A 19,375-nucleotide genomic window follows, 5' to 3' on the forward strand; every position below is an offset into this window, starting at 1 on the left:
CAACAAATGCCGGGGAGGCGGCTGCCACATGGCCGCGTCCCCTCCCACACTCCCAGGAATGCTGTGCGGGGCGGGCATCGGTGTGCTACGCACCGGCACCAGAAAGTCCTCCACGATCCTCCTGAGCCTCCTGCTCTGGCTCCCCTGCTCAGGCTCCCCACTGACTGGTGGCTGCATTTTTTTGGTGGGTAATGTACTGATGGGGATGTGAAGGAATGTGAAGTGATGAGAGGGTGCTCACTGATAGGGGGTGCAGTGGGGGGGGAGGAAATGAGGGGGTTTGATGGAAATTTGCAGTAATGGGGATGTTATGAGTAGAGATGAGCGGTTCGGAGTCCGTGGAATCTGAACCGCTCCGAACATAGGCCCATAGCTGCGCTCGCGAGTTTCCGGCTTTTTACAGAAACCCGAGCACGGCCGGACACGGGAATCTGCCCTTGGATTCTTGCGAGACGCCAAGTCTATAAAAGCTCAGCGTCCCGAAAATTCGGCACCATTTCACAGTCACGCTTCCAGCTATGCACAGCTCTGCTCGTGGGGAGTCTGGAGGTTGTGCACTGGGGTTGAACTTGTCATTTATCACTTGTCATCAATCATTAGTGTGCAGAGGGGTGTTGTGCAGACAGAGGGGTGTTGTGCAGTGCAGAGGGGTGTTGTGCAGTGCAGAGAGGTGTTGTGCAGTACAGACTAGAGGGGTTTGTGTGTAGAGGGGTGTTGTGCTGTGCAGAGGGATTTGTGACAGTGCAGACTCAGCAGAGAGGTTTGTGTGCTGGGTTATATATTAATATTATATATATATATATATATATAATATACTTAATTATATTGTAGTAATTGTACAGGTCGTGTGTTAAGGCCCCCATACATTAGGCCGACTTGTCCTAGGGACAAGTCGGACCCAATTTACCTGCGAGCCGCCCGGCAGCTCCCCGGGAGGCTCACATACAATTTGGCACTTGATGTGCCATTTTTACATGGGATAAATCGCATGCGATTTATCCCATGTAAAAAAAAACCCCGGGGAGCTGCAGGGCGGTGAGCAGTAGTGGGGCAGGGCGGTGAGCAGTAGTGGGGCGGGCAGCGGCAGTAGTGGGGACGGGCAGCGGTAGTGTGGGCGGGCAGCGGCGGTGGGGGGGGGGGGGCGGGCAGCGGGCGGCGTTTGCGGTGAGCGCAGTGTACTTACACATAGCAGCGGCGGGGACGGGACGCGCAGTGGCGGCTATTATATTTTTAAAATACTTGTCAAATGACCGGCCGCTCTCTGATTGGCTGAGAGCTCTCCGGCCAATCAGAGAGCGGCCGGTCATTTGACAAGTATTTTAAAAATATAATAGCCGCCACTGCGCGTCCCGTCCCCGCCGCTGCTGCTATGTGTAAGTACACTGCGCTCACCGCACACGCCGCCCGTCCCCACCGCCGCTGGCCGCCCCCACCACCGCTGCCCGCCCCCACTACTCCCCCGGTGTCTGTATGCATATGCCTGTCAGGTGGCAGGCATATGCATACAGGGAGGTCGGACGTGATCGTATGTACAGACCGTCCGACCTCCCTGATCCGGTCCGATGCGCACGGGACCGCGCATTGGATCGGATCAAATGTCACATACCTACGATTTTGGGCCGATTTCATCCGATTATCGGCACAAAGTGCCGAAATCGGATGAAATCGTCCCAAAATCGCAGTGTATGGGGGCCTTTAGGCAGGCTGTCAGCTTTTCTTTTTTTTTTTGTCACTGTGGTGTGCTGCACTGCAATCCAATACACCATATACTACTGTGAGAAGCAGAACAAGTTCCGTGTGTGACTGTTCTGCCTCCATGGTCCACGCAGTGTTATCCAAGACCCGTCAAAAAAAAAAAAAAAAAAAATACAATATAAAAATAAATGTTGCTGTTCTTTATTTTTTGCTGTATACTGCATCCCAATAGTATACACCACAATTTCCATGTGTGATTGTTCTGCATCCACGAAGCGTCATACAAGCTGCGCATTTAAAATAATTACAGTAAAAAAATCCAAATCAATTTTTCTCTTCTTTATTCATTTTTTGTGTGTACTGCACCCATAGTATACTGTCAGAAGGTGGGTGTGTGATTGTTCGGCCTTCACATAGCTGATCGTGGTGCATTAAAAACAAATTAAATTAAAGTAAAAAAATCCAAATCAATTTTTCTCTTTAATCATTCTTTGTGTGTACTGCACCCATAGCATACTGTCAGTCGGCCTCCACGCAGCGTTATACAAGCTGGCGAGCGCAGCGAGCCACCGAGCCCGAAGCGTGGGGAGCCCCGCGAGGGGACGCGGATACCTGTGGAGCCCGCGAGGGGACGCGGATACCTGTGAAGGTATCCACGTCCCCTCGCCACACTTTCTATTCTCAACTCCACGCCGACGTGGATAGTGGGGGTATGAAAAGGTCGGAGGACGCATACAGCCACGCTTCGGGTTGACGTTGATTGTGGGGTGGCGTTAACAATTGGGGGGGCCATTTTACACTTGAGGGTGGCTATTTGGGCTCTGTGGGCCATTTAACATTGCTCCCTATGTAAAATCGGGTCAATTGGGCCATTTAACATTGTTCCCTATGTAAAATCGCGGTAATCGTGTCAGTCGCATCGCATGCGATTTTTTGGTCGCATGCGATGCGACCGACGCGATTTTTTACCTTGCGATGCCCAAGATCCAAATCTTGGGCGCCGTTCTAGGTAAAGAGTACCCATATTGCATACAAAAAAATCTGCAGGTTACTTAACCTTAACAGACAATCTCCATAGTGCTTGTGAATGCCCGCACTGGTCCTATAACAAAACTGCTCGACAGGCTGTTTCGGTGAGGTGTCCACCTTTCTCTTTTGATGTGCAGATTTCTTTCTTCCACTTTTGTAAAAAACAATGTATCTATCCTGTATTATGGGATCTAGCACCCACCTATTAAAATTTTAAGTGATGTGCGGTTTTTCTCTCTATTGTCTGAAAAAAATAAATATATATATATATATGACACACACACACACACACACACATATATGTGTATATATTATTAAGTGTTAAGTGGCCTCCCAGTCAAAATAATTGCCACCCCTGATCTAGATGCTGTTGACCAAGTTTACACCTTTGACCACTAGTGGTCAATCATGGTATTGTTGACCTAAAAACATGATCGATCCACCGTCCGGATACGATTTAGCTCTGCACACAGTTGCCATTTATATACAACACTGGGTATGTATATGTGGTGGCCGCCAGCAGGAGACTAAAGATAGCCGGACATCAGCTACGTGTGCAACCTACACACCATCAAAGAAAAATCACGAACAAGGTAATATAAAGGGTTAGACAGAAAAACCAACAACAGACACCAGCAATGAAAAAGATGCCCCAGTTTATTAGTATTGAGTTTCACAAAGTCATAGATTCGTGGTGGTGGTTTTCCAACTTCACAGAACTGAAACAAAATGACAGACGTGGGAAAAAGTAAAAACATTTGTCGAATTCTGCTAAAATACCCCCACCCCGTCCCACAAGAAAAAAAGATAAAAAAAAAAAAAGTATTTTTTAAAATACCTTTAATGTAGTGGTCTGCTTGAGTTTGCCAACATGAAATTCTTGTCTGCCAAGAAACGTGCTATATATATGTAGTAATTACTGATGTCACCCTTCTAAATACATCACAGGGAGCATAGAGCAGAACGTACAGCAGATTGCAGCAGTCATTCCATAGTGTTTGGATAAAATGAGCACATACATACATTCACGCATTACACGGTGTAAAAGTATCACTGCATAAATAAACCTGCAGCTATATGTAGATTTAGCATAGTCCCACCAACTAGCCTGGTGTAGTTTTATTCAACACGCGAGCTGAACACAGCGCCACTTGGTGGTCTGAACTGGTAGTTCAGAGGAGCAACCTAAAAAATTACATGCCTCAATTTCCTGAACATTGGGTGTAGCACACAAAATGGAGGAGCAACCTAAAAAATTACATGCCTCAATTTCCTGAACATTGGGTGTAGCACACAAAATGGCCGCCTCCATTAGGCGATCAATAGGTTTTTAAAAATATGAGCATGGAAGTAAATTATATATAGGCACTAAATTCATTTCTCTCACTGCTTGTTTATACAAAAGTTTCTAGGGGATGTGTAGAGTACCGCGCAGGCGCTGTGAACAGATAGGGCAGGGATTCTGATTTCAAAAGTTTTCCCTCCATGTCCAGTAAGAACTAAATGAGATCCTTGTTTCAAGCAGCAGAGTCCACACTATTGTTGAGTGCTCTACATCACGATGGACTATAACACAGGTTCTCCAAATCGGTCCTCAGGACCCCACACAGTGCATGTTTTGCAGGTCTCCTCATAGAATCAAGTGAAATGATTAGCTCCACCTGTGGATCTTTTAAAATATGGCAGTCAGTAATGAGTGCACCTGTCGGGGGACCTGGAAAATGTGAACTGTGTGTGGGGTCCTGAGGACCGAGTTTGAGAACCACTGGACTATTATAAAGTTGACAGTCTTTATTTATAAACATGTACGCTTCATTAAGACACTTGATAATAGATTTTCTATAGGGGAACATTCCAACATGATTAAATACATATCTGTCACTTTGCGTATGAACAAGACACAAAATTAGTCCACCGAACGATACAAAATGGCCGCCCTCGCTACTAGTGTAAGATTTTGCAGCTTCAGACCGCATTAGACCTCATTTATCGTGACATATCGATATAATTTGGTAGAAGTGAAACGCAGAGGAAGCACATAGAAAAAGGCTTTATATAGTGACTGGTATAAAAACATTAAAAAAGGTAGATTTGGTAAAGAAAAATACTTCTAATAGACCGTGAGATACGGTGCATAAAAAGGCATCTCCCAATCACAAGGACAGCGTGAATAACACAGCACTATTGTCACACATGTATGGTCACCCAATACATAGGCTTACATGGAAAATCGGATATATTATGTATTAAGAAATGTTCCATGATGGGACTTGTAGTTTCACAACAGCTGGAGGGCCATAGTTTGGACATGCCTGACCTAGACAGTGTAGCCCCTTTATACCATAACCAACCAAATCTAACAGATATTGGGCCAGATGCACTAAGCTTCAAAAAGTGATAAAATGGAGAGTGATAAACAGCCAGCCAATCAGCTCCTACCTGCCATGTCACAGACTGTGTTTGAAAAATGTCAGGCAGGAGCTGATTGGTTGATTGTTTATTACTCTCCATTTTATCACTTTTGAAGCTTAGTGCATCTGTCCCATTACATTTATCACACACTTACAAAAAATAAATAAATAGTAACATCCTAAAGCTGGTACTACTCTATATATGAAACATCGGAGCTCCCGGACAACCGCTCTTGCACATAAACATTGAATGATGTCATTAACCATATAATTCTCCCACTGAACATGCATGTTCAGATGACAAGGTGTGTGTGTGTGAGAGCGTGTTTGTGTGTGGTGGGGGGTCATTGACTACCTGTGGGAGCACGCATCATTAACATAAAACACGAAAGAAAAACAAACCGACATGAAAAGCGAATTTGCGTTTGGTTTTGTGGCACAAATAAAAGCAACATAAATTAACCATTTTAGTGCCAACGTCGCTGTGAGAGATTCTCAAAATATCCGCTAAAAATAGTAGCGCCGCTCACAGCTGCTTTTTTTTTTTTTTTGGTTCAATATTTAACTAAACTTCAAAATCGATTGACTTGGCCGAATCTGTATTCATTTATACTAAAGGAACAGTCGCTGTGAGCGGCGCTGGCATTTTTAGCGGATAGTTTGAGGCTCTCACAGCAACATTGGAGCTCAAGGCCTTAACGAGGATTTGCTATAGCATATGTACGGTTATATTAAACCAATTTGTTTCTCTCTACATCCATATGGTCTCAGCATGCGTACCGTTTGGTTAATGATTTAGTTTAAGCCACATAAAATTATTTTACCTCAGCTTCACCTTAAGTTGGGCCTAATGAAGAATTTGGTGGAAGCCCTGGATAAAGGAGGCCCGGATTTTAGTTTCTGAAGTTAAGTGAAGCAAAGCGAAGAGAAAGCAGATTTGTCGGACCAAATAAGGAAACTGCTAACAGATTAAATATTTAATGCTAAATTGATGGAAATGGAGTCTGCTGCTTGGTCCTCCTTCAAAGCTGCTGTACGTAGATTCTTAGGCGAAGGTGAATCATGAATGAACCATTGGACAACTAAACAAATATGGGCTGTAGACTTATTTAAAATTCACTTTTTACATTATTTCCTAGACATTTTCCTCGACAGCCTGGGCAATGTAACGGATGAGCAGGTGGAGCGTTGTCTCCAAGACATTCTGACCGTGAAGAATAATTACCAAGGACGTTGAGAACCTGCAGTGATGGGGGCTCCTGCTACCAAGGACGCTGAGAACCTGCAGTAAATGGGGGCTCCTGCTACCAAGGACGCTGGGACCCCGCAGTGATAGGGGGCTCCTGCTACCAAGGACGCTGATAACCTGCAGTAATGGGGGGCTCCTGCTATCAAGCACACTGAGAACTTGCAGTGATGTGGGGCTCCTGCTACCAAGGATGCTGGGATCCCGCAGTGATGGGGGGCTCCTGCTACCAAGGGCCCCGCAGTGATGGGGGCTCCTGCTACCAAGGATGCGGAGAACCTGCAGTAATGGGGGCTCCTGCTACCAAAGACGCTAAGAACCTGCAGTAATGGGGGCTCCTGCTACCAAGGACGCTGGGACCCCGCAGTGATGGGGGGCTCCTGCTACCAAGGACGCTGATAACCTGCAGTAATGGGGGCTCCTGCTATCAAGCACACTGAGAACTTGCAGTGATGTGGGGCTCCTGCTACCAAGGACGCCGGGATCCCGCAGTGATGGGGGACTCCTGCAGTGATGGTGGCTCCTGCTACCAAGGACGCTGGGACCCTGCAGTGATGGGGGCTCCTGCTACCAAGGATGCTGAGAACCTGCAGTAATGGGGGCTCCTGCTACCAAGGATGCTGGGACCCCGCAGTGATGGTGGGCTCCTGCTACCAAGGACGCCGGGACCACCGCAGTGATGGTGGGCTCCTGCTACCAAGAACGCCGGGACCACCGCAGTGATGGTGGGCTCCTGCTACCAAGGACGCCGGGACCCCCGCAGTGATGGGGGGCTCCTGCTACAAAGGACGCTGGGACCCCCCAGTGATGGGGGCTCCTGCTACCAAGGATGCTGGGACCCCCCAGTGATGGGGGCTCCTGCTACCAAGGATGCCGGGACCCTGCAGTGATGGGGGGCTCCTGCTACCAAGGACACTGGGACCCTGCAGTGACGGGGGGCTTCTGCAAAGTGACTTTGCATTGGATCTTTTATTAACAATTACATTACCGCTAATTTTTAAGCATTTCTGTAGTTAGATTAGTAGGTTATAAATCAATATAAGTTTCTTAAGCTATAGCTACTGTATTACTGCTTTTATTATTTATTGTATCAAATAAATATGACATGATGATAGAGAAAATCTGATCCTTACACTGAATGCAGCATTGCTGAACTAGGTCAAGTCACGTTCACTTGCCAAATGGAGAGTTCTTATAGAATGTGCAGTAGTTCAGTGGGCAGGATGCCTTCAATCTGATCCACCCAATCAACTATTAGCAGAGTACACACCTGAATGATCCAGGGATCTAGCCCGATACCATGTAGCAATGCAATGGTGCATACACACCACACAATTCACCATACGATGACACGATGTATTGTTCAGCGTTAAAGAAACGCATCTTACGTCCCAACTGCTGCCTTCTTCCCTGTGTATGTCCAGCTCATCTCTATACTGCTCCTTTCTAAATTCTGCCATCGATTTTGGACTTTAAGTTCTAACACCTTGAACACTTCTTATTCAAGGTAATGACAGCTGCTCACGGGGAGGTCGGATCTAGAACAAGAGGTCCACAAAGAGAGCAACAGCAAAACCTCATAAGTCAAAGGTGGAACTGGGCATGATTGTCCCATGGTGTTGGGATCGTTTAGTCGACCATAACTAGGCCGACATGGGTCAAAGCCGACATGGGTCCAGGTCGACACTAGCGTTAGGTCGACAGTCAAAATGTCGACATGGGGGTTTTCACTGTTTTTTTTTTTACCCGAATGTCGACACACGTCATGAACACAGTTTGAAGTGCAACGCATCTGCTCGCTATGCTTCAGGCACACAATTTTATTCTCCCACCATGCCCTAGTGGATGGTAGGGCACCACCTGTCGGCTCAAAAAACCCCATGTCGACCTTTTGACGGTTGACCTAGCCCATGTCAAACTAATATCATGTCGACCTAGACCCATGTCGACCCAATGCTTGTTGACCTAATGACCGTATCCCGTCCCATGCAGTGGTGGGTTTGTCCTATGTCGGCCCTTTCACTGATGTTTTTCTAGAAAATGGTTGGCCATGAATGTGAGTATTATTGCTTTAGCGCCAATAAGTAGAAGGGGGAAATGATTACGATTTGCTTTAGCGTTTACCAGACGTTGCCGCAATGTACCAGGTTTAACGTCCCATTCTCCTCTTTCCAACACAAGTATCACAAATGCAGCAGCTACAAAGTGCCATAGGGGACCTTGTCTTCCAAAGTAGTTTAATTGCTCTTCAATGGTGCGGTTCCGCTTCATTATAAATTAATTCTATAGCGCCTTCCTCTTCTGAAGGACTCTGCTAGGAACGCTCCATTGTAATTACATTTGATCACTTGCATCAGTTTCTGCTCCATTGGAGTATAAATTCTTGATCACACTTAAGGCCCCCAGACTAGAACGATTTTTTTGGCCGATTATTCGATATATCGGCCAATTCCGATGTCCGGAAATCGGACAATTGGCCAAAAAATCGTTCTAGTGTGTGGGAGCCCTCACAATTAGGGACAACTGTTGTCAGAAGGCAATAACCCTGCTGTAGTTTGTTTAGGACAGGCATGTTCAAACTACAGCCCTCCAGCTCTTGTGAAACTACAAGTCCCATCATGCCTTGCTAGAGCTTTGCTGTTAGGGAATCCTAAAACTGTGGCAAGGAATGCTGGGATGTGTAGTCTCACAACAGCTGGAGGGCTGCAGTTTGGACGTGCCTGGTTTAGGGATTATGTGTGAGGATGCTGGAACAGCAAAAAGTAAATCTTTGTAAATATGGGGAGAATATACAGACTCCACACAGATAGGGCCCTCATCAGGAAGCACGGTGGACGAGACAAAAAAGAAAGTGGCATCCCTAAAAAACAACAACAACAAAAAACAAAAACAAAAAAAACAGCTTACATATCGACCACTCATGTCACCTAATTGCTTCTGTTCACCTGAGGCACAGTTGACCTTTTACCTTGCTACCTAATTTGTGTTGACCATATACAGGACGACCGATCATCCACCGCCCCAGATGATTAAACAGATTTATTCTACCAGAATCATTTATATCCCAGTAGGACTCATCATAACCACAATTACCAAGAAAAAAAATGGGAGGAGTTAAAAAGTTGAGTTGTCAAATTTAAAGTAAAAAACAAAACAAAAAAAAACACACCCACAAACACACTGTAAATTTCATAGGAGCAGCATAGTCTGTTCCATTAATTATTACATGACCTACAGTGTCTGAGCCTATATTTAAATAACCGCTGCGCATACAGAAAAGGGGACTGCGCCTTTAAAACCATTTGCATCTCCCGTTAGTGTTTGGCTAAAAATGACCGGCGTAGTGATAGGACAATAATAATAATGGGCTTTACACGGGGTATAGAGCAGATTCAGGCAAACATTCAGACTGCGGCTATAGAAGCAGACAATGCAGGAATTCTAGTAATCTACTGCCAACAATCACTCTTGCCATAAAGGCTTGCAAACTTCAACGCAAAAGTGACTTTCGTCACAGAATCCCTGATATTTATTGCTACAGTGTACTCTATACAGATTTCCATAATGGCAGTCAGAAAATGAGTATCTGGTTCTTCGGTTACTTCTATTTCCCAATAGCAATGCTTAGAAACGGGCAAAGGGTTCTGCATAATCTCCTTCAACCTTGGGCAGGCTCTACAAGCTTTTGTAAAAAGCTCCAGGGCCTGCATTAATAACAGTTCCGTAGAAGGCATGTTAATCAGTAAATAACAATACACTGGTAGCACCAAACTGTACACTAAATACAAAGGTTCTGAGGCTTTCGGTTAACCAGTGAAACGCGTCGTCCAGTAAACCAGTGAAACGCGTTAACCTCAGGACTCCAAGTACCATCTTGGAAACGTTTGCAGTCTCTTCTCGGGAAGACCAGGAAATATTCTTGAAATACATGGTATTTCTTAGCTTTGTGGCACTTCCACCTATTGCAGAGCAGGGATTCTACCCTACCACCAGCTCACATTGTCAGACTTCGAATGAATTTGTTGTGGAGGACCTTTTTTTTGTTTTTGTTTTTTCGCACCTCTCCAAAATTCACATGTTGCCCATTTTATTCCAAACCATCGGGGCTTATTTCATAATACTTTATAAGTGGTTTAGTCCAACAGTCAGACAAATGCGCAAAACCCTGCATCGGATCCTGCGCACAATAAACTAGGCCTCTAAAACAGGCCATTCTGGATGCACATCATCGACTGTGTGATGCCTTCAGGAATAAAGGGGCCTTTAGATATTTATCTCACAGAGAGTCTTTCCATCGACGTGACGGAACATCACTAGCCAAGTGGGTAGGCCATAGCTCTTCGATGCCACCTCTACTTGGCCAATTCTGGAAACCTCTTAAGACTTCCTCTTCCCAAAAGCAGCGGCCAACAGCTACCTGGTATTCTGCAGCTCCTCTCTGAGCCAGGTGGGTAGTGTTTGACCCATCTTGTACAGCAGCTTGGAGAGCTCAACGTTATGGTCCCTATAATAGTCTGTCAAGAAAGATCGGGACTGCGAAGATAAAGAGAAAGATACAAAAGTAATTTTTTTTGCATTTATTTGAGGTTTGAAACTTTTTTTTTTTAATAAAGTTTCAATTGACTTAAAACAGTTCAAACTGCCACTATGCAATTATTTATCAAGTATATAAATAAAACCGATTTTTAGATCAGTCCAGAACATTCATCTGAGGTCTATGCATCAAAACAACATTCCGTACTCCCAATAACTTAAAGGTGAAAATATCAAGTGTCAAATTGCACTTTGCCGTCTTATGTATAAGGGATCTGACTAGAGCACTAAACACACAAACTTACATACATATATACACTTATGAAGCGCCGCTGCCATATACAATGCCAGTACATATATTACATCACTCATGCACTAGGAAGTCGGAGACGGATATGGTCATATGGTCGAAAGGGTCAAAAGGTTGACATGAGTTTTTCCTGTTTTTGGTGTCTATGTCGACATGGACACCGTCTAAGTCTGGGGTAGCCAACTCCAGACCTCGAGAGCTACCAACAGCTCTCCTCAAAGAAGCACAAGTGAAGTAATTAGCTCCAGTCTCCACCTGTGGATTTTTGAAAATGTTTCAGCTAGTAATGAGTGCAGCAGCTAGGTTGTCTGGAAAATGGGAACTGTTGGTAGCTCTCGAGGACCGTAGTTGGCTACCACTGGTCTGTGTACTGCATCCGGTCGTCATGCTTCGGGCTCGGTGCCTCGCTGCAATCGGCACACTATTATATTCTCCCTCCACACCATAGTGGATGGTAAGGTAGGAAACACAGCCTGTCGGCACATGTCGGCTCAAAATGGTCAAAAATTGCATGTCGACCTTTTGACCATGTTGACCTTTTGGCTGTTGACCTTTGGGCCCTGGCGACCAATAGTGGTTGACCTTAGGAACCTCTCGACCTAGATTCAATCTATCATGAGTCCGGATACCGTCGGCGACCAGGGGCTGTAGCTGCCACCTAGAACTGCAGATAAAAAGATTTTGTTTTTGTGTTGAGATATCATTTTATAGACCCTTTTGTTCTCCATATTTTTACCAGAGAATTGACACAATAACTTCCTGCTAATTCAGAAGCTGTGTTGGTGATGGTCTCGCCTTTAAAAGCCATAAGTTGTTTGGCAGATGAGCGTTAGACTAGGAAACAAGCACATGTTCGTTCTAGCTAGAATGTGTCAGCAGTTGCCAGGTTCTTTAAGAGTTGTTAAGAGTTGGACTTGCAGTGAAATGAGATGGGCTTGGGGTGCAGCTTTGGCGATGGGCTGCACCCCAAGCTGGGTATGGCGGCGAATGCAGTAGTTTAAGTACCGCCACTGAACACTAGAGGCCACTCTAGTGTACTAAAAGATGTTATAGCAAAGTGAAAGCAATTTTTCCAGATGTACGACTTCAGAACAAATAAGCAATTGTTAGTGAAAGATACCAAAGCGTATCTTACAGCTGGCAGTGGAGGGCGGCTCCACTGCCAGCTGTAAAGGCCCATACATACTGGGTGACTGAGCTGAAAGCCGCTCAAAACCGCAGGTTTGAGTGGCTTTCAGCTCAAAGCCGCCCAGTGTGTATGGCCTGGCGGTGAGCGCTCCCGCAACATCACCGGAAAGCCGTTCATCTGCTGGTTATACCAGTAGACGAGCGGCTTTCAGGACGGCTTTGCATAGCGCTCCGCTATGCAACGCTGTCCTCTCCCCCCTCCGTTGGCGCCGGGCTGGGGGAAAGCCGCTCAGTGTGTATGCACTGAGCGGCTTTCCCCGCAGGGATGACAGCGGTCATCGCTGTCCATACACGCTGGGCATAGTCGCCCAGTGTGTATGGACCTTAAGATACACTTTGGTATCTTTCACTAACAGTTGCTTATTTGTTCTGAAGTCGTACATCTGGATTTGCATCGTTTTATCATTGATTGGTGATTTTACAAGTTTTTTAAGTATCTGGAAGGATATCAAAAATTTCCAAACCCTTATGGAAATTTAACTCCATGAATATGAAGTCTAACTTTATCAATCATATAGACCCGCACCTAAAATAATTTTTTTCTTGCACTATTATAAAATCCAAAGCCATATTTAAGGGTATGTAATGCCCCTTCACTAAATAATTATCTCTCTATGTACTAGACCTTGGCTCACAGTTTTAAAAATTGTGTTGTAGGAACACTTCCCCATCTATTGGATACCCTACAGATAGGAATAAAAAACATCAATACTGGAAGACCTGTTAATATTCCCCTGATGAAGTCATTGCTGATGAAACGCGTTGGGTTTTCTGTGTACTGTTGACCGTTGGAAAATCTTTTTAATAAAAAGCATCTTGTGGATGAACAACGCCTCTTATTAATTGTGTTGGAGATTACGAACAATCCCTTTAGAAACTGTTGGGTTGTATATTTGTGTGTTAATTTCCTAACCCTCAGGGAATTTAGTGATTGGGCTACCTTATCTATTCTGTATTTACACTGTCAAATAATAATAGCGCGTAGTGGAATTTTGGTATATAAACACACACATATGTATATATACACACACTAACATACACTTTCAAAAAGTTACTTTTTTTAATGGCTTTATTAGGCACATTAAATTATTTGTTTACAGTTTATTTTACAGTTTCTTATACAGCGCATTAAATCAATCAATCTGTTCTTCTCCCCCTCTGGTCTTTAAGCTGCTGATCATTAGCATTTACAGTATTAAGGTGGTATTCAATCCTAGATTCCGACCGGGCCGCTTTTGCTCAGCTCGACTAACTCAACAGCCAGAATTTAATGCTCCGGCAGTCAAGTGCCGGAAAGTGGGGCGTTTTTAGGGGAAAACGTTCACGGATTGTCAAAAAAAACTGCCATGAATTCGACAATCCGTGGCCATTTACGACAAAACAGATCCGACTTGTTTTAAAGTCGGATCCGTTTTGTCAAAATCTGCCTTCAATGCTTTCGGAAACGGCAGAATTGAATAGGCAGCGGCCGCTTTTCCACCCCTTAGGGGGGGTATTCAATCCGGGACTCAGACTGTCGAAATTTCCTGACCATCAGAATCCCAGGCTATTTTCGGTCCTTCCGACAGTAACTCGATAGCCGGAATTCAATGGTCGGATGTTGAGTGTCAGAAAGTCTGTGGATTGCTGAAAACACGGCCATTTTGTCGGAAAAAAAAATGGCCGTGGATTCAACCATCCAGACTCGCCTCCACATCAAGGCGAATCTGTAGCAAATATCGGTAGACACCGAATGTCCCCCTTAGTGTTCAATCTAGCACCCTGCACATTTTACAGCCCATGCTGTTCCACTTCCTGCCTGGAGAGGTCACGGTCTGCTTTAGTGCTTGTAGCTTTGGCTGGTCTGTATCTCACAACTGCGAAGCACCACAGTAGAGTGCGCCACCCCAGGCAGGAAAGAGGAACTGCACAGGTTTTGAAAGGTACAGGGTGCTAGAATGAACACTACAGTACTGTACACTCGCTATTACTGTATTCAGAAATATGTACCGTAATAGATCTATCTTTTGTCTGTTCAACTTACATCTGAATCCATGTCTGGGTATTTTCTCCCTTTGCTCTTCCCCAGGCATTTCGTCTTCCCACCATCCTGAAGTTGGCACCAAAATCCTTTCTTGGCGTCAAAACTGGCAGCAGAGAAACAAAACAAGAATTGGCCTTTTCTGGCATTACGGACTTGCAATAATTGCACTAATTATCTATGTGTGTTTCCAGCTTAAAGCAAATAATGTGGAGGACAACCAAACTTCTATGTAAAATATATTTCATATAGCAATTAATGGTGTGAAAAAAAAAAAAAACAACAACACTTATGCCGACATCGTACGCCACTAGATCATGCCAGCAGTGCCTTGGATTCTGTCATCTGGGCAGATTACGTGCCCAATTCCTTCCAAACCCATACAGTATGTGTAGGCGACAGGTACAAGTTAATGAGAGGAGTGGTGGAAATAACCAGAACAATTTGACAAGGAATTCTCACCAATACAAGTATTTTTATCATCCTTTATTTGTATGGCGCTAAGGGTTTCACAGCGCCGAACAAACTACAGAAACAATTGTCTAAGTAAGGGAAGAAAACCGGAGGGCCCTGCTCTAAAGGGTTGGGGTATAGAGGGATGACACAGAAGGGGTAGACCCTCTATGGAACAGAGGGTTAGAATAAGAGATGGGTGGGTTTGATGACGTGGGTCTTGAAAGCCCGTTTGAAGTTTTGTAGGGAGGTGGAGAGTCTGATAGGTAGAGAATTCCAGAGGTAGGGAGTTCCACATCCAAAAACTTGGAGGCAGGAATGGGAGGAGGTAATCAGTTGGAAGGGGAGGCGGAAACATATTAGAGGAGAAAAGATAGAGACCCGCATTCAATGCAGCCGTCGAGAGAGTTAAAAAGTGGGGATCACCGAAAACAAGCGACCCTCGCCGTTTAACTCCCCCCCCCCCCCCCCCTCACCCTATTCAATGTTCAGACGGCGAGGATTCCCCACAAACAGCGAGGCACGCGGCTAATTTAAGGAGCCCACTACATTTAGCCGCGAGCCTTGCTGTTTTATCAAAAACACAGCGACATGGAAATGGGTGTGCAGGTGGGTCCACTGAATACTGACCGTCTTCGGTGTGGCAGCGAGCTAAAGTCATTGAATATACCACAGAGGTTGGGAGTGTAAAGGGAGATAAGTTCAGAGATGTAAATGAGTGATGGCTTTGTAAGTCAGAGTAAGGAGCTACAATTGGATTCTGAAGTGTAGGGCTTGTAGAAGAGGGGAGGTGGACATTGTGACCCTGTCCCGTTCTCGGTCAGCTCGACCAAGAACATGCAGGCGGGATTCAATGTCCCGCCTGCCGGGGAGCGAGAAGAAGGCGTGACCGTGAGTTGCAGCCGGGAACTCGTCACTTCCCAGCAGAACGAGCCTGACCGCCAGTGAAGTCGGACTCGTTCTGCCGAGAAACCCTGCTCAATGCGGTCGGGGAAGACAGCATTGAATAGGGCCGGGCGGCCATCTCCCCAGGTCGCCGGCTATTGAATACTCCACTTAATCTTCCCCCTTCTCACCAGATACACAGGATAGCTGTGATAAACGTAGGGCATATAAACAGACTCCAATCAATACGGATACTCACGCCAGAGCTTTATGGTAGTCCATAACATTCCCGACTCCTAAGAACTTCTGCACAGACTCCATCACGTTGGCCGGCTCAGTGCGCAGTAACTTGCCATCTAAAACCAGCATCTAGAAGTAAGAAACACCAAGCAGGTATATTACACCATGTACAGTGCTTATATCCATCTCTCTTCACTTCTTACGTTAGCTTATGTGCCTAAAAAGGCCAATCTCCATGATTTCATTGGTGTAGCTCTTGAATATAAAATGGAAACATACATTTTGAGAGAGGGACATTGTTGATCAATCTGTCAAAAGACAGTAAAATGTTGTTCCTAAGTGCAATGCTTAAGGTGGATATGTAAGGGTTCCATTTCTTGTCAAAGGTGTGCAAGGGTCTTGGGAGCTGTAATAACCGGCTAGTTCTATCAAAATAGAAGTGTTGCAGCATCATCTTGTGGAGTTGGAGAACCGACGGAGCTGTCTTTACTGTCCAATGTTTCAGTATGAGTTTCTTCGCAATGGTGAATAGCATGGTAAACATGAAATAAAGGTTTGGTAGCATATCCAGTTCTGTATTTAACTCATTTATAGAATGCCTTTACAGGGCAGCAAGAGATTTCGGAGAGGTCACCTCGAATTGTAATTTAAGCAGGGCCGGATTAAGGTCTGTGGGGGCCCTGGACAACAAAATTGTGGTGCCCCCCTCCCCCCAACACGGAGGCAGGTGGTACCTGGGCAGCGGGATCCGGGCAGCGGTGGTAGGTGGGTGGCAGGCAGCGGGTCAGGCAGCGCAGGGGGTCCCTTCAGCAGCTGGGCACTGCAGTTGGCGTCAGGGTCCCTGTGGCGGATAGTAGCACTACTAGTTACCATCTGCTGCAGGGAGTGACCCCGCCGCTGACTTCCCATCCACCGCAGGGACCCCACCGCTGACTGCAGTACCCAACTGCCACAAGAACCCCCTGCCCGCACCGCACTGCCCAACCCGCTGCCTGCCACCGATGTGGTGGCCCCTGATGTGTGGGGGCCCTTGGGACCGCCCCAATTGCCCCATGCTTAATCCAGCCCTGAATTTAAGCAGTGCATAAGCCGCACTCACCTGGTTAGCGTGAAAGTGGTTTAGCCAGCGTTCAATGTGTGTTGAATACCATCCTGGGACAAGGCACCTATTCTGCAGGGCTCTCAACTTTGAAGAGGTTTCAGGCCCGGCTGTTATGACTTCTTGGAAAGTGTATTTCAGTGCCACAGGGTCATCATGGGCCCTCTGGTGCTAGGAACAAAAGGGAAACCAAAAACTGTCAAATCACAGAGTGTTAATATGGTCTTTATCCAAGGGAAAAGGAGGCCCCATCCTAAGCATGCTGGGAAGGTCGTAAAGCACTATGGGTCCAAACTTGTTCCTAGATAAGATATGTAAATGACAGGTCTTTGGAGCACAGAATGCTCCAATGGGGAAGGGGGGCTGGACTGCACCCCCTATTTGTACACATAAGAAGTGCTACCTTGCTGAGACCTTTTTAGTGCACGGAAAAAGACATTTCAGACGCACACTGCAAGCACCAAGAACTCCGGAATTATGAACAAGTCTAATAAAATGAGGTTCTTATTTGGCCAACAATGTGGACCCATCTCTCAAGGCCAGATGACCCCATCAGGTGGGTCCCCAACATCCCTGATAATGACATATTATATCAATTTATCCAGGTCTATTCTTATATGTAGACTGCAAAGGCAAGGACCAATACTAATTCAAATCACCTAAGTGCAGGTGTACACATAGAAGGAGACATAACTACCTTTAAATAAACATATTAAAGGCTAGCTACTCCTCACCTCTATGAGGTGAGTTACCACCATTGGCCACTAGAGGCCCCTTCAAAGACCAAATTACTCCTTTGTGTGCTAAAAAGATGTCATAACAGAAAGTGAAAGCTATTTTTGCATGGAATCGTATCGGTTTCAAACTAGCTAAATGAGAAGAGAGGGAGCTGTGAAGACAGATTGGAGGTAGGCGCAGATAGGGGTGGGGTAAAGAGAGTTCATGTGCTTAAAAACGGTCACAGCTCAAAGTGAAAATACATTTTTTTTTTTGACATAACATGTCAGTATTAGGGATGTTCAGAACCCACCTGATGAGGTTACCTGCCTGAGGTAGGTGGTCCCACATTCTCAGCCAAAAATTAAGCTAAGAACCTCAGTTTCATTCCATGTTCCTTTGTGGCATTTCCTATAACTGTTCTGATTACCAGCGCGCCAAGTACTTGGAGTGTGCACCTGCATTTTCTTTTTGTCTATGTTCCGCTATAAATGTACTTGGCTACGTTTCGCAGAAGACTACACAAAGGAGGGCAGTGCTTAGCTATCTCTATTGAGCAATCTGAGGCTAAATAGGATCATGAATAAATAATAAATTAAGCTAGCTATTAATATACCAGCTTCAGGTGCCCAACAGACCTGAAGATTATCAATACAGTCCTAGAACCAATATTCTACACATTCATATGTAACAGACATATGTAATTAGACAAATACAACTCGAAATACTGCAAGAATCCCTTCAATCCTATATATAAGAGCTCCTCGTAGACTTAAATGTGTGTCAATTATTATCAGCCATCATAAAGTAGAAGGAATGGGAACTTCTGCATTGATAAAGGTCACAAGACGGTGCGGATACTCACCCACACAGAACACTACCAAGTAAATGAGGCAGTTACCTGGTACCAGGAGTAAGCACGGTCCGCAGGATTAATGAGAATTGTAATGAGTTTGGCTTTGGGCAGAAGAGCAGCCACTCGCTGGGGAACGACTTCGGAATCAAAGTAATTGGCGCTCTTCTCAAAGTAAAAGTCTGAAGTGGTGTTGGAGGGAATAGGAAAATACTCCATGTACCTAGAAAATATGACAGAAAGGTACATATTCATATATACAAGTACAGGTCGGTTGTCCATTATCCGTGTTTTCCAAAATACGAAAAATTCCGAACATCGTAGTTTTCAGAATATTTGCGTTTTGGGTACTTGTTTCCTAGCACGGCGCGCCCACAATTTTAATCTTGTTACATCTTTTTGATCGCATCGCATGCAATGCGATTAAAATGATGATTTCATTGTACAATCACCCTGATGGGTGATTAGTATGTTATATGCACCCCCATTATTAACGCGGGACGTGGATAACTTCACATGTATTCCGCGTCCGCTCGCCACGCTTCGGGCTCGCCACACTATATAAAGTCAACTCCACGCTGACGTGGATAGTGGGGGTATGAATAGGTCGGAGGACGCGCACCGCCGGCGCTCGCCACGCTTCGGGTTGGCGTTAATAGTGGTGGTGCACGTACAATTAAATCATCATTTTGATCG

The 19,375-nt window shown here is 45.4% G+C and overlaps 1 protein-coding gene and 1 long non-coding RNA gene across 4 annotated transcripts in view; both read right to left on the reverse strand.

The window, feature by feature from the left end:
* Positions 1 to 3,363: 3,363 nt before the first annotated feature.
* Positions 3,364 to 5,215, reverse strand: LOC146073945 (uncharacterized). Its single transcript, XR_014473348.1, has 2 exons — positions 3,973 to 5,215; positions 3,364 to 3,909 (listed from the first exon to the last, which is right to left on the reverse strand). It is a non-coding gene; the product is annotated as an uncharacterized LOC146073945 (long non-coding RNA).
* A 17-nt stretch (positions 5,216 to 5,232) lies between these two features.
* The window catches only part of NDST1 (N-deacetylase and N-sulfotransferase 1), a 72,593-nt gene continuing 58,450 nt past the window's right edge, over positions 5,233 to 19,375 (reverse strand). The window contains exons 11-16 of one of the 3 annotated variants that reach the window (XR_014473347.1): positions 18,728 to 18,902; positions 17,110 to 17,280; positions 16,030 to 16,139; positions 14,436 to 14,538; positions 6,702 to 10,914; positions 5,233 to 6,417 (exon numbers count right to left, since the gene is read on the reverse strand). Coding sequence is in view for 1 of the 3 variants with exons in the window: in XM_083181548.1 (XP_083037674.1) it covers positions 10,795 to 10,914; positions 14,436 to 14,538; positions 16,030 to 16,139; positions 17,110 to 17,280; positions 18,728 to 18,902 (679 nt within the window). In the remaining 2 variants the exon portion in view is untranslated. Of the gene's footprint in view, positions 10,915 to 14,435; positions 14,539 to 16,029; positions 16,140 to 17,109; positions 17,281 to 18,727; positions 18,903 to 19,375 lie in introns of all 3 variants that reach the window. The other 2 variants (XR_014473346.1, XM_083181548.1) reach the window with 2 other exon arrangements.

Source organism: Crinia signifera, chromosome 4, assembly GCF_055691185.1.
Source record: "Crinia signifera chromosome 4, ASM5569118v1, whole genome shotgun sequence".
In the NCBI taxonomy this organism is placed as follows: Eukaryota; Metazoa; Chordata; class Amphibia; order Anura; family Myobatrachidae; genus Crinia; species Crinia signifera.